The following is a 14597-nucleotide window of genomic DNA, read 5'->3' on the forward strand; positions in this document are numbered from 1 at the left end:
TACAAAGTTATGCTACATGAAAGGAGCCAGTCACAAAAGAGCACACTTTATATAATTCCATGAAAATGAAATATCCAGAATAGGTCAAGCCAGAGACAGAACACAGATTCACGGTTGTCAGAGCCGGGGGAGGGAAAAAAGGAGGGCAAGTGCTTAATGAGTATGGGGCCTCCTTCCAGAGAGGTGAGAGTGTGGTGGAGCTACACAGAGGTGGTGACCGTGCAATACCGCAACTACCGCAAACCCGGCAAACTGTTCCCTTTAAATGGTTACCTTTATGTTCTGTCAATTTCACCTCAATTTTTTTAATGTGAAAAAAAGTCATATTCTTATATAAAATACCAAAACTCAAGATTCAGTAATATACCTAAAAATATTTCCTGCTGTAATGTAGCATTTCATACAGCTCACTTCATCTTCCAGAGTCACTGTTTCTTCACTGGTTAAATCTATCACTGATAGATACCCTGGGCCACTGCAGAATTACAGGGAACCAAAGGAAAACGAGTGAGACTATTCTGAACCATAACATACTATCTGAACAAATATAACTGCGTTGTGCTTCCTATTATGGTCTCAGCCGTGGAAAAGATGAACCTGAAGATCTGGTGACTACTGAAAACAGATCCTGCTAATAAATCACCACATCTCTGAAGAGATAGTTAAAAGGCTTGTGGCAGAGATCAACTTCCAGGAAATATCACTTCTCACTCATTTCCTTCCCACTGTGACCAGTTCTGTTCAGCGGTATAATGACTTAAGTTCTGACATATGTTAAGAAATATACTCTTCTCCTCCTCTATCTTTCAGAAAATAGAAAAATTCATCAAATGCCCTTTTCTGTTACTTCTTTTTGTCTGAAGTGCAAGAACGTATTTAAGATAAACATTTGAAAGAGAGAAAAGACTCTCCCATACTTATCAGTCAGGGAATATGCCAGCAGCAGCTTTGAGTTGCAGTATCTGTTACATCACTGTCCGGCAGTGATTTTTTCTTTAATTCTAAGTCCCTCCGTTTGAAATAAACAGGCAAGGTGTGGGGTCATGGAATAGGTGCCTTTGCTCAGACAGACCAAACACACAAGTCCCTTAGCTCAAAAGAAAGACTGCTGAAGGCTTTCACAAGCTCACGTTTAGTTATTCTTTTTACTCAAAGTGCCACTTCCTTCCCATTCTCCCAACTTTCTCCACATCCAGCAGCGAGTTCACAATTAACCAGACAAGAACAACTCTTTTTGCTAATGGCACTTCCTCCCTCCTCTGTGAAGCAACCGTTTGTAAACAGCACACTCACCGCAAAGATCTTTAACAAAGTTTTCATGTAGAGCTTTCGGATGCCAAAGGAGACCCCGAAAACGGCGGGGACGATGATGAAAACCAGGAGGAGGGTGAAGAGGACGGTCAGGGAGATGCCCAGGAGGCTGACAATCAGGCTGTCAAAAGGCAGCAAGAGGAACATGGTGGAGGATGCAGGCCAGGCCAGCGCCCTCCTCCCCACGAACAAAGCTCGGCCTCAGATGGTCCTCTCCGACAGCACCGGCCTGGGGAGGGGCACCAACTCCATTCCCAAGTTCACGTCACTCGACGGCCGGAACAGAGAGCCTGGGAGTAGGATGAGAGCAGAAGGGGGCCCCCGAGGCGGCCAGCCCTCCCCAGAAGAGACGGGCTGCAGGGGTGGACGGGGCAGGGTCAGTCTTCAGTGCCAGCATCCGAGGCCAGGCAGAGTGTCTGGGCGAGTGAGCGGCGAGGGCGCAATCTGGGCTCTGCTACTCTCGCGCTGCTTCCAGAAGTTTTACTTTTTCTCCTGTCCAAGAGCATTTAGCAGATAAATCTCTCCTGAGGATGTGTCATTGCCAGAAGTACCAAGAAGAGTTCAACTTGGTGCCAGAAAATTCCTGATAACTCCAGTGGAGGAGGGTGACTGCTGGCACTTCCCACAGAAGGCTAGCGAACGTGAATATGTGGAAATTAAATAACTGTTTTCCTTAAAACTCCTTCATAAGCTGAAAATGGCGTCCATCGTAGAGCGTTCACACCCGGCCCCGTGCTTGCTCTGGAGAGGCTCCGGGCACACTGCTCCCAGGACCCTCCTCTCTGGAGAGCTAGAGGCCGCGCCGGGAGGCCGCAGGTGCTGGCACAGCACACCTCATGCTGCCTGCGGTGCGTGGAATTCCAGACGCGTCTGGCGCTGGTTTCCTCTGGATACTTTTCTCCCTAAGGCCCCCTTCTCAGCGGTGACCCGGGTTCTTGGCAAGAAGCTGCTCACATGCTGCCGAAGCTGGAGGTGGAGACAGAAACACCATCCGTCACACAAACACAAAGCAAGGGGAGAGACATCACGATGCTCTGGGGTGGGGCCCGGTGCGTTTTGGGGTCAGCCTAGAGCCTGTGCCGCTCTCACAACGTCAAGGTCAAAGGGACCGTGCGGAGGAGAACCACAGATGTTTCACACAGTTTTCAACCCCGATGAAACGATGACCTGTGGCCGCTCAAACTTTTCTAATAGAAAATGTATGCATATTTGGGGTTAGTAGAGGCAAACTATTACGTATAGACTGGACGGACTACAAGGTCCTGCTGTAGAGCACAGGGAACTATATTCAATGTCCTGGGATAAACCATGGTGGAAAAGAATACGAAAAAGAATGTGTATGTATAACTGAGTCACTCGGCTGCACAGCAGAAACTAACCCAACGTTGTACATCAACTATACTTCAATTAAAGAAAAAAAAATCAATACCTTAGACTTCAAACAGAAGAAAAAGAAAATACACGGACATAAGACGCATCTCAAAAGACAAGGAGGGCACACCTGGCGGAGTACACGTGCCTCCCACTTGTCCCCCACTGCCGAGTTCTTGTCCACAGATGCAACCGCATCATCAGCTTCGTGTTCTTCCTGAGACGTTCTACGCGCACACGAGGAAACCACTCCGGCCCACCTCGCACCCAGGCAACAGTAATGACGGCACACTACGAACACCGCTTTTTGTTTTGTTTTGTAGCTTAACATGTCTTGGGAGAGTGTTCCCGCAGTGCACACGGAGCTCCCTTACTCTTTGCAGGTGCATAGTTCTCAACCGTAAGAATGTTCCCTGATTTGGTTAACTGCTTTCCTGAGGTTGGACACCAATGTTCCTACCCTTTTTTTATTATAAATAATGTAATGAATATGCCTACATGATTCAGCATACAAAATGCACACGCAAACATATTTGCAGGATCAATTCCTAGAAGTGGAATTGCAGGGGAAAAGGAAATCTAGGTTTTAAAAAAATAATAACTCTTGTTTTTATTTATTCCCCCCCCCCGATTTACTGACATTTAACTGACAGATAATACTGAGCAAGTCTGCAGAGTACAAAGCATGATTGATACACCTACATATTGCACACCTGCATATCACAACATGACATCCACAGAGTATTAGCCAAATATTTACCTTTTTTGTGTGTGTGGTGGGAACATTTAAGATCTACCCTCTCAGCAACTTTCAAGTATCTAATACAGTACTGTTAACTATAAGCACCACACTGTCCATTAGATCCCCAGAACTTATTCATTTTATAACTGGAAGTTTCCACCCTCTGCCCAACATTTCCCAACTTCTCCTACCCCTTGATCCCGGGTAACCACCATTCTTTTCTCTGCTTCTACAAGTTCATATTTTCTGGATTCCACATTTATGTGAGAATACACAGTATTTGTCTTTCGCTTCTGACTTAGGAAATACAGTTTTAATATTACAAGATATTGTCACATTTTCTACATAGATTAACTCCTCCAGCCTTTCTGGCCACCCTGGCCACTCTTTTTTTTTTTTTCTTTAAGACTATTTACATTGGGGATCACGCTTGGTGGTGTACATTCTATGGGTTTTGACAAATGTATAATGACATGTATCCACCACTAAGGTACCACACAGAATATTTTCACTGCTCTAAAAATCCTCTGTGCTCAGATTATTCATCCCTCCCTACCCCCAACCCCTGGCAATCACCGGTCTTTTCACTGTCTCCATAGTTTGGCTTTTCCCAGAATGTCGTATGGTTGGAATCACAGAGTATGTAGCCATCTTGGCTTCTTTTACTTAATACAGCCACTTATTTTTTAAAATTTCACTATTTCAGTTTTATATTACTCTTTCTTAACCACAAGTTACCACTCCAAGTTCTGAACTTGGGAGCATCCTATCATGTCTTTCTGGCAAACATTTTGGCCTCACGCCAATCACCTTCTGGCTCGGTTCCAATACTTTTAGAAGTTCAAGAAATGGAACAAATGAACAGGTGACTGACTTCACCTTGAGTTCTGTCCAGTGCTGTTTAGAATTCAAAGCCCTTTCTCATGTTATCTCACAACCTGTCAGTATGTATTCTTTCCATTTTACCAGTTAGGAAACTAAGCGAGGGAGACACGGATCCCGTTCTCTGACTCCTAACGGCTCCCATTACATCCCACACACCTAGCAATTAAATTAAAAAGACAACGTTTCAGTGGCAGGGATCCTCCACTTCTTCCACTTTCACGTGACCATTATCACTGCTAACGTTTACTGACCGCTCACAGCACGGACGCTGAGCTAATACAGCAAGCACTGTGCACACGCCATCCTCACTGAAGGCTCACAACCACCCCCCAGGGGAGTTACCATCAGTGCTATGAGAGGTGAGGGAGCGGAGGCTTAGAGGACAAAGTCACCCGGAGTCACACAGCTATAAATGGCACAGGAGGAATTTGGACAAGTGCGCCTATCTCACAGCCCCGCTCTTTAACCACCAGGCCCTCCTAGCTCTCAAACTACCTTGAGCTACATTAACACTTCCTTCACGCCAGGCCTGCTCGATAGAACTTCTTGCCATCAGAGAAAAACCACAAGACAAACCTGGATTCATGCATCGGAATTCGGTGTTCTCAGAATCCAAGGTACAAACCTGCTCGTTCATTTTTATAAACTGGCCAAGCCGACAGTACATGCCAGATTTCTAATGACAGCCAAACGGAGGTTCAGGAAATTAGATGTATTTCTGAGACTTAAGTCAATTCGCTGAGTCACTGTATTCCTTAAACCTGTCCAATTCCAGCCTAATTCCAGGGCCACACCTCCGTCCCACTCTCCCATCCCTGTCCCACTGCACAGCTGCTGTCACATTAGCCAAGGTTACCTTGAGTTCCATGAACCTAAGGCGACCAACACCGGGGTCACTTTGACGTCCCAAGCCAGAGCTTAGATCTCTTTCCTCTGGATCACAATCAACTGAGAATTCCCAAGATTATTCTGGGTTCGTGTCCCCAAAACATCAAAGTAAACACAGTTAGCAATAATTTCGTCACCTAGTTCAGAGGTGGACACACCAGGCCCACAGGACAAACCTGGGCCAGTTTTTACAAGGCTCGTGTCCTAGGAACGGTGTTTACATCTTTAAAAAGTTGTAAAAAAAAAAAAAAAAAGAATAACATGTGACAGAGACCACGGCCAGCAAAACCTCAACTACTTACTATCTGACCCTTTACAGCAACAGTGTGCAGACCTCTGTCCCTGCTGCTCTTTCCTCCCCTCCGAGGCAGTGACCTCCCCCTTGTTGCCCTCCACTCCCCGCACCCCCAGAGACTCCAGAACTCACAACAGCAACTAGCCAAACGAGTTCTGTGGCCAAATTTAACAATCCTCCCGAGAATTCTTAGAGGCAAAGACGAGGCCAGCAAGCTGTGGTTATCAAACAGGCCTCCAAACGTCTTGCCGGACTAGCGAACCAGCCATCACAGCCAGAGGTGCTGGCGTCTTAAGGCCCCTTAACACAGACTTTAGTCTCTGGAAATATCGGGAAACTGCTCACATGAGAACTCCATCACACCACAATTTCTAGATAAATGCTTTTGTAAGAGAGGCTATCACTTTGCCTCAAGTATAACCACAACTCCTTGGTAGGAGGCAGGGGAAGCTATCAGCTTAAAGCACTAGTTACCCCTTCTCTTCCATTCCACACCTTTCAGCCAAATCCACTGAGAGTTGCTTGAACCAATGTTCCCCCAACAGTCCACATGGTCCAGAGAAAAACAGAAGACCCAACTAGTTCTGAGCCTTTTAGGAGGGAAGATGGCCTCATCCTAGGAATGTGACAGTCCACCACTAAGCTAATGAAACTCTTCAACCCACTGAATGGCAAATCTGGGCCCCCAAATGGCCCACTTTCCAGGGCTTCTCAGTTCTCAGGGTGACGACATCAGGGCACATACTATGTGCCACACACCATGTTAGGCATTAGGCATTCAGTGCCTAGAGACAAGTACTCAGCAAACAGGCACATACACAGTCATCACTTCCCACTTCGATGACTGCCAACAAGAAGAGAGTCCTGGGTGGAGAAAGAGGAACCCTCCTGCACTGTTGGTGGGAGTGTAAATTGGTGCAGCCATGACAGAAAACAGTATGGAGGTTTCTCAGAAAACTAAAAACAGAGCTACCATATGATCCAGCAATCCCACTCCTGGGCATTTATCCAAAGAAAACAAAAACATTAATTCGAAAAGATCCATGCACCCCAATGTTCACTGAAGTATTATTTACAATAGGCAAGATACAGAAGCAACCTAAGTGTCCATCAAGAGATAAATGGACAAAGAAGATGTGGTACATATATACAATGGAATACTATTCAGCCATAAAAAAGAATGAAATTTTGCCATTGGCAGCAACATGGATGAACTTGGAGGGCATTATGCTAACTGACATAAGTCAGACAGAGAAACACAAATCCTGTATGGCTACCACTTACATGTGGAATCTAAAAAATACAACAAACTAGTGAATATAACAAAAAAGAAGCAGACTCACAGATATAGAGGGAAAACTAGTGGTTATCGGTGAGGAGGGTGAAGGGGTAATATAGGGGTGGGGAACTAAGAGGTACAAACTATTAGATATAAAATAAGCTACAAGGGTATACGGTACAACACTGAGGATACAGTCAATATTCTACAGTAACTATAAATGGAGTATAACCTTTAAAAATTGTGAATCACTATTTTGTACACCTGTAACTTACATAATATTGTACATCAACTACACTTCAACTAAAAACAAAAACAAAAACAAAAACAGAATATAAGAGTCCTGGAAGAGAAAATAAAGGAGGGAACTTACAAATTTAAATCAGGGCTTCTAAACCAGTTCTGACTCGATCACAAGGCAGGGACTATTATGATTTGTAGCTATAGAAACTTCTTTTCTGCTAGCTCTCCATGACTCTGTGACACATCCTACACTTCAGGGGACCATACCTACTACCAGAATATGTCCAGAGACACGCCACATATGAACTCAAAAAGGAGAAGATATGCCATTTTATTAAAAATAAGTGCTTAGGCTACACAGGGATAATGCATTTTTAAAGCACACTAAGCACAATGTCTGTTATATATATTAGATCTCAATACATGGCACATATTATCACTTCATTCCGATCAGAAGACACCCAGAGCACTGTCTGCAGTTCTAAGTACCCCACTTTTTAAGAGGGCTAGATACAGAGGAAGGCATTTCAAAGTATGTCACAAAACCCACAAACCAAAAACTACTCCGTGGTGCCTAGCAAGCACTAAGTGCTCATACAAAGGTCAGCTGTAAAGCCAAGAAATGTGAATTAAAAGTACAGTGAGGGGCAAAAAAAGTTTCTTATAACCCACCCTACTGGTAAAAATGAGAAAATACCCTCAAATACTGCTGACTGGAGTGTACAACAGTACAACCTCTATGCAGAACAATTCGGCAATCACCGTCAGAACTTGAAATACATATAACCTTAGATCCAGCAACTCTACTTCTAAAAACTTATGCTAAACTGCAACAGTAGCTCTCAACCAGGGGCGATTGACTGTAGCCCCCTGGGGAACACCTGGTAATGTCTGCAGACATCTGTGATTGTCCTAACTTGCGAAGCGGGGCTCCTGGCATCCAGCGCTGACTGCGGACAGGGATGCTGCTAAACGTCCTACACAGCCCAGGCCGCCCCTGCCACCACAAGGAGGTGTCCAGCCCCAAACGGCAACGGTGCGGAGGCTGAGAAACCCCGTGCAAAAGGAGGTGTGTGCAAGGTTACTGACTCCAGTACTGTCTGTAACATCAAGAGAAACATCACTGTCCGACAGTCAAGGATATAGTGGAATACTAGTCATCCGTTAAAAAAAAAGAGAGTGAGACATCTACATATGCACCGAGAAGAAACAACCTCCCAGTGAGATGCAGAACAACAAGGTCCACTGCAAATACCAACTGTGAGGGAGGGAGGAAAAGGACAAATACATACAGTGTGCATGTGTACCTGCAAAGACACACACCTCTGGGAAGAGACACAGGAGACTGGCAATGGCAGCTGCCTCTAGGAACGGAAGGAAGGCATCACTCTATCTTTTTGGTACTTTTAAAACTGTGTTTATCTTTTTGAATAGGTAACAGACTCATGATTCAAGAACCGAAACAAACACATCAGGGTTTGAATCCTCACTCGATCACTTAACTGGTAGTGTGAGTGTGACTTTGCGTGAATTACTTAATCTCTTTAAACTTCTGCTCAACATCTTCTAAACAGACTGTTCACACTTCACAGTGCCTAGAACAAGGTAAATGTTCAAAATACATTAACTGTTATATTACTGCTACACTAAGTTCCTGTTATTATGAAGGAGAAGGAGGCACTGGAAGGTATTTCCCAAGAAGTCATGACATTACACTGACAAGAAATCTTTCAACACCACTCCTGCCTAAAGGTGTTTACAATCCCTAAGGTGGCTGGCGCAAACCACAACTTTATTAGTGAATCACTGAGAATTCTAATGCAAGCTCCTCTAATGGCTTAAATTATTGAGGCTTGGAAGAGTTGAGTGAGGCGACAAGCTACAAAATTGGCCAGTAACAGAGGCAGGACTAGAACTTACATCTGCCCCCCAACCCCCCGTCTTGTGGTCTTTCTGCTCCCCAGGCTAGTCTCTCCTTTGCTTTGGGGCAGGTTACACTTGAGAGGAAAGCCATCCATTTTTCCTAGTTTACTCTGTCAGGTCACAGACCCAGCAAATGCCCCCATTCTGATGTGATGGTAAATAAATGCACGTACACAGAGGAAATGCACACTGGGGGGGAATTTGATGTCAAGCATGTCAGAGTAGTGGAGTATAAGAAATATGCCTGAATAGGACGCTGCTGCTTAGGAGGAAAGGTGTAAAAATGCTTCCAAGGAGTTGGGACAGCACAGAGCTGCTAGGTGAAGTGAACCTGAACTGCTGAAAAACCAGGGACATGCTTACAGCCGACAGCAATCCTGGATAAAACAGATGGTCCAAGACAAAGCCAGGATGTGTCAGGCTCAAGGATGACTCAACTCACTAGGAAGAAGACAGGAACATGGTCAGTTTCAGGGTCTTGGTCTTAACTAAGGTCATTCTGACCCTCAGTACTTTCTCCTTGCCTAGAAAGGCCTCACGTCAGCTGGACCTGGGTAACAAGAAACATGGTACCAAGTTCAACCCAAAGCAACATAACCTGCAAAGCTGGAAAAGAAAAAAAGGACAAAGATACAGGATACACTGACATTCTGGGGCCATCAGTTTAAGAAAGGACAATTTCATTTGCTAGGGCTATAAGAGCCAAGAGGTTTCGTTACCCAACCTGAACACCGCTCTCAGACCTCCATTTCAAAATCAGTGCTTTGACATCTGAGTATTGTATATGTAACTGGAAGCAACTTCCTGGCCTTCTTTTTTCAAAAATTTGTGTCTGGCTTATTTTACTTAGCATAATCACTCTGAGAATCATTCATGCTGCTGCCCGTGTCAACAGTTCATTCCCCATTGCCGAGCTGTTTCCCTTGGTAGAACAGGCCACGGTTTCTTTATTCACTCACCTAGTGATGGGTCCTTCCAGTTGGGGACTGTTACGAATAAAGCCGCTATCTACAAGCCTTGCATGGACATACACTTTCATTTCTCCTGCATAAATACCTAGGAGTGGAATGACATAAGTGTACGTTTAACTTTTAATGAAACGGCCAAACTGGCTTCTGAACTGGTTGTACCATCTTGCATTAATTCTCACCAGCAGTGTCTGAAAGTTCCACGTGCTCTACATCTTCACCAACACTCAGTATGATCAGTCTCTCTAATTTTGGACATGCTGATGGATGTCAGGTGGTATCTCAGGGTTTTAATGTTTCCCTCGTGACCAATGACATGAAGCGTCTTCCACGTGCTTACTGGCCAGCTGTCTATCCTCCCTGGTGAAGCGCTCAGATCTTTCGCCTACTTTTTATCAGGTTATTTTATTACTGAGTTTTATCACTAGCCATTTTTTAAAAGTCAAACATTCCCCCCCCCATGACTAAGCAGTCTCTTTACAATGAGAAAGCATTTCATCACAAAGGCACAAAATCTGTGAAACATCAGACTTCTCGGTTCAACTTGCCACAAGGTTGAAACAACCCTAATTGTGCAAAGAAAAGTCACCAAAACCACAAACTCTAACCTCAGACCTGTATATTACCAGGAACATAAAATGCTCTTTCATCTCTATGCTCAGCTGACAGTGATTCTGCACCGTCCAACACAGCAGCCGCTAACCACATCTGACCCTTGAGCACCGGAGATGTGGCCAGTCTAAACTGAAACGTGTTGTAAATGTAAAACAGACACTGGAATTTCAGTGATTTAGGGTGAAAAAAATGAATGTAAAAGATCTCGTTAATAATTTGTACACTGATTACACGTTGAAGTGATATTCTAGATAATCTGGGTCAAATAAAATGTATTATTAAACTTCACCTGTTTCTTTTTACTTTTTTTAAAGTGGCTACTATAAAATTTAAAAAACTGTACATGTGGTTTGTGTTATGTTTCTATTAGATAGCACTGACCGCACACTTTTAAGGCAGACCCTGGAGATACTGTATCTCCAACTGGTAAGGGAAAAAATACATACATATAATATCTTCCCCGCCCTCCTCCTCTGAGGTGTGAAGAGAACAGTGCAAAGGAAGGGGCTGAGAACTGGACTCAGGAGTCGTCTGAGGTTGGAGGCCCAGCTCTGTTACTCTCTGCTCTGTGTGACCTTCAATAAGTCATTCACCTTCTGTGGATTTAAGTTTCCTCACCAGCTTTTTGGTTTCTGTTTTTTTAATTCAAAAAGTCAACAAAAGCGTATCATGTGCCTAATTTTTACAAAGCATCATTCTAGAATTGCAGATCTTGAGCTAACAGTTTAATAGAAGGCAAACACACTAACAACTATTATGAAGACAAAATAAAAAGAGCTCCCAGAGAGAGCAAACCAGCCTGTATGGCTGGGTGGCGTGTGCACGTATCAATGTGTTTTAAAGGAGAGAGTACCTTTAAGGACTTACGAAAAACTCCAAGCACTTACAACGCTCCTCCTAACTCTAAAATTCTGTGCTCTTAAAAAGCATTCATCATGCTATAGAGTAAGCATTATTATACAGGAAACTGATGACATTTGCTCAGGTCCTCCCCGTGAGTGTAATGATACAGTTAGAAGTAAATGACATGCCATGATGAGGGAGGTTGTTTTACGTGAAGAAACAATTCTGCAGTACAGCTCAAGCTTAACCAGGACCAAATATTCTCTAACACACACCAACCCCTCCTCCAAAACATACAATTCCCCCACCCCCTCATGTCTTCAGGGGCGATGATTTACCAAGACACCCTGATGCTGTTCATTTGAGCGGCATTTCCATAAACTGGATGTGCACGACAACTATTGTATTTAGGTCACAAACTCACAGAAGAAAAGTCCATCCTGAAAGTAAATTTATAAACAATTATGTCACATCATATAAACTGAACTTACAAGCAAACTCCAAGAAGTCTACACACAAGGATTCCCTTGTTCACAGCATCCCTCGGGCAGCATTTAAGGGTAAAAAAAATTGAGGTCCAAGTACTGAATTTAGCTGTCTTTCTTGAGATATGGAAACTTAATTGCTTAAAGTGTGCTAGGAAATGCAGACCATGGTTTTGTTTTTTAAAAAAAAAAAGCCTAACCCATGATGCACCCAGCCCAGGATTCTTACCTGCTCACGGCAAGGAAGGATATTTTTATGGCAGAGTGCTACTGTTCTCTCGGCCACAAGAGCATAACCTCAGGGGTACACCCCCTAAAAATCATTCCAGTTTCCCTTAGTCACTCTTCATTCAGTAGCTATGAAATGTCGTCCAAATCTTTTAAAGCTTGTGCTTATTCTGTTTGGAATTCCACTTTTAAGGTCAGCATCTTCCCATGTTTCCTAAAAGCTATGATGAGAACTCCTCAATTTGTCCCAAATCTAGCTTAAGAAATGATTTAAGGCCTATCCCCTAGTTTCATTATTCCAGATTTTGGTGGAAAGGTTCCTATTTGCCTACCCAAGCCCTTCATCGGAAGAGTTTTCAGTCATAGCCCTCCCACACATTTCTCTTTCCCAAAGGAAACAACGTAAACGCAAGCAGCATGGTACGGGAGAAAGACTAGATGCGGAGCTGGGAGATGTCTTTTCCAGCCTCAGTTCGACCTCTCATTCCCTGTAGATCTGGACAAGTCACTGAACCTCTCTGGGCCTTAACGGCTCATCAAAAATGAAAAAGACAAGGTGATCTGGAAGTTCTCATCCACACCTTCTGTTTTAACCTGTCCTCCAGCCGCTTAATTATTTTAGATGCCCTTTTCTGGTGCTTCTCCAATGCTATTGTGCATTTCTGACTTGAAGGACTTGTAATAGACTATGTCCCAATAAAAGTAAGTTATGGCTTTACTCCATAAAATTGTAAAGTAAGATTTTTATTTTGACTCTCAAGCTACTTTTGACATCAAGGATTTATCCCAGAGACATGGGGGCGCGCGGAAGGGGGATGTGGATTAGACATGCTCAGTCATAGGTGAGTTCTTGAGGCTGGATGATGGGTACATGCTGGTTCACTATTCTATCTACTCTTCCATGTCTGAAATTCTCCATAATACAAGGTTGAAAAAAACATCACTGTCAAAGTGAGAAAATAATACCGAACTGGCATTAATAGGACTCTTTTCTACCATCTGTGGCATAAGGATAATTGCTTTTCATACCGTTTCCCTTGGGTTGAGATAGAATCTACAAGACATGAAACTAAACAGAGGTACTCAAACTTCAGCCAAAATTAAGAAAAATGAACCAGAAAGCAAATTCTTCAACGGATCTCAAGAAACTTATCAGCGAGAAGGTCCGCGGCACAGAGGCCTTGAGCAGTGAGGCACTGATATCTAGTACAGCATGGAGCTTACTTCCACAGAACTACAGTATGTTTCATATGGTATATTTTCCCTAACTTTTTTTTAACTGTGAAAGTTAAAGCCCTCTGTGACACCGAGAGTGAGGAAATAAACAAGACCCTCCGGTAGGAGGATGCTTCGCAGGGCGTGAAATCAAAACGGAAAGGCAAGGGATATCGAGGGTTAAGAAATCCTGAAGAAAGCAAAATGGGGATCCTCTGGAGAACAGGAGCGGAAAACGTACATCCCAGGGACACCAAAGAACTTGAGCAGTCACGGTGAAGGCGCTTCCCCGCGATCTCTCACCCTCCCGAGCGCGCGGAGGGCAGGCCGCGGGGGCCGGGATTCGGCAGGACACGCGGGGGCGCGGGCCGGAGGGCGCCGCGGGGACGGGCGGGCCCGCTCCACCGCAGGGAGAGCGGCACGTTCCGGCGCCGGGAACCCCCCGGCAGCGCCAATGGTGCCTCCCAACGCCGGGGGCGGAGGGGGGCGCAGGGAGCGGGGCCGCCCGACCGTAGCCCTCCTGGGCGCCGGCCCAAACCCCAGCTCCCCCAGAGGCCCGTGACCTTCAGGAACGGGCCGGCCGGACCGTACTCACCTACCTCGAGGCTCCAGGCGGCAAATCCCTCCGGGGATCGTCCGTCCCGCCCTCGCCGCCGCCGCCGCCGCCGCCGGCCAAGGCGTGCGTAAGGACGTGCGCGTGCCCGCCCTTTGTCTATGCCGCCTTGACGTGACCCTCGCGTCCAGTCCCCACCCTTCCGTCATCTAACCTCACGCCCCGTACCCACGCGCTGGCGCGCGCCCGGTCGGGCTGGGCGGGGCCCCGAGGGGCGGGGAGATGGGGGCGGGGCGCCGGGAGATGAGCGGACGGGGCGCCAAGTCTTGGGCCGGGGAGGAGGGGAGGCGGGGCGCCGAGGGGAGGGGCGATGGGGAGAAGGGGCTCCGAAGGGCGGGGCGCCGGGGAGACGGGCAGACGGAGAGCCGAATTGAGGGCCGAGGAGGCGGGGAGGCGGGGCTCCGCGTTACGAGCCCCAGGTGGGCGCGCCCGGGACTCGCCAAGCTGCCACCTGGCGGGCGAGGACCGCTGCCTGGGCCGGGCCACCTGCTGCAGAGACTGGTACTGTGTGCGCCGGGCCCTGGTCGCCTGCTGCTAGCCTGGCGCGTGCCCCCGAGACTCCTGCTGTGATAAGGGGAGCACTTCCTAAAGAGAGGTCTCCACGCTTCTGAGCTGCGCCAGGGCCCGAATGCTGGCTGCTTCCCGCAAAGAACACTCTTATAGGTTCTGGAGAGAGTGAAATCAGCCCTGATT

General features: G+C 46.0%; 1 protein-coding gene across 6 annotated transcripts in view; it reads right to left on the reverse strand.

The window, feature by feature from the left end:
* The window catches only part of GPAT4 (glycerol-3-phosphate acyltransferase 4), a 32571-nt gene extending 18486 nt beyond the window's left edge, over window positions 1–14085 (reverse strand). The window contains exons 1-3 of one of the 6 annotated variants that reach the window (XM_082444355.1): window positions 13891–14067; window positions 9897–9993; window positions 1294–2277 (exon numbers count right to left, since the gene is read on the reverse strand). In XM_082444355.1, the coding sequence (XP_082300481.1) occupies window positions 1294–1458 (165 nt within the window). In that variant the 5' untranslated portion in view covers window positions 1459–2277; window positions 9897–9993; window positions 13891–14067. Of the gene's footprint in view, window positions 1–1293; window positions 2278–9896; window positions 9994–11701; window positions 11720–13886 lie in introns of those variants that run through there. The other 5 variants (XM_082444354.1, XM_082444356.1, XM_082444358.1 and 2 more) reach the window with 5 other exon arrangements.
* Window positions 14086–14597: the final 512 nt, after the last annotated feature.

Source organism: Balaenoptera physalus (genome assembly GCF_965194825.1).
Source record: "Balaenoptera physalus genome assembly, chromosome: 21".
In the NCBI taxonomy this organism is placed as follows: Eukaryota; Metazoa; Chordata; class Mammalia; order Artiodactyla; family Balaenopteridae; genus Balaenoptera; species Balaenoptera physalus.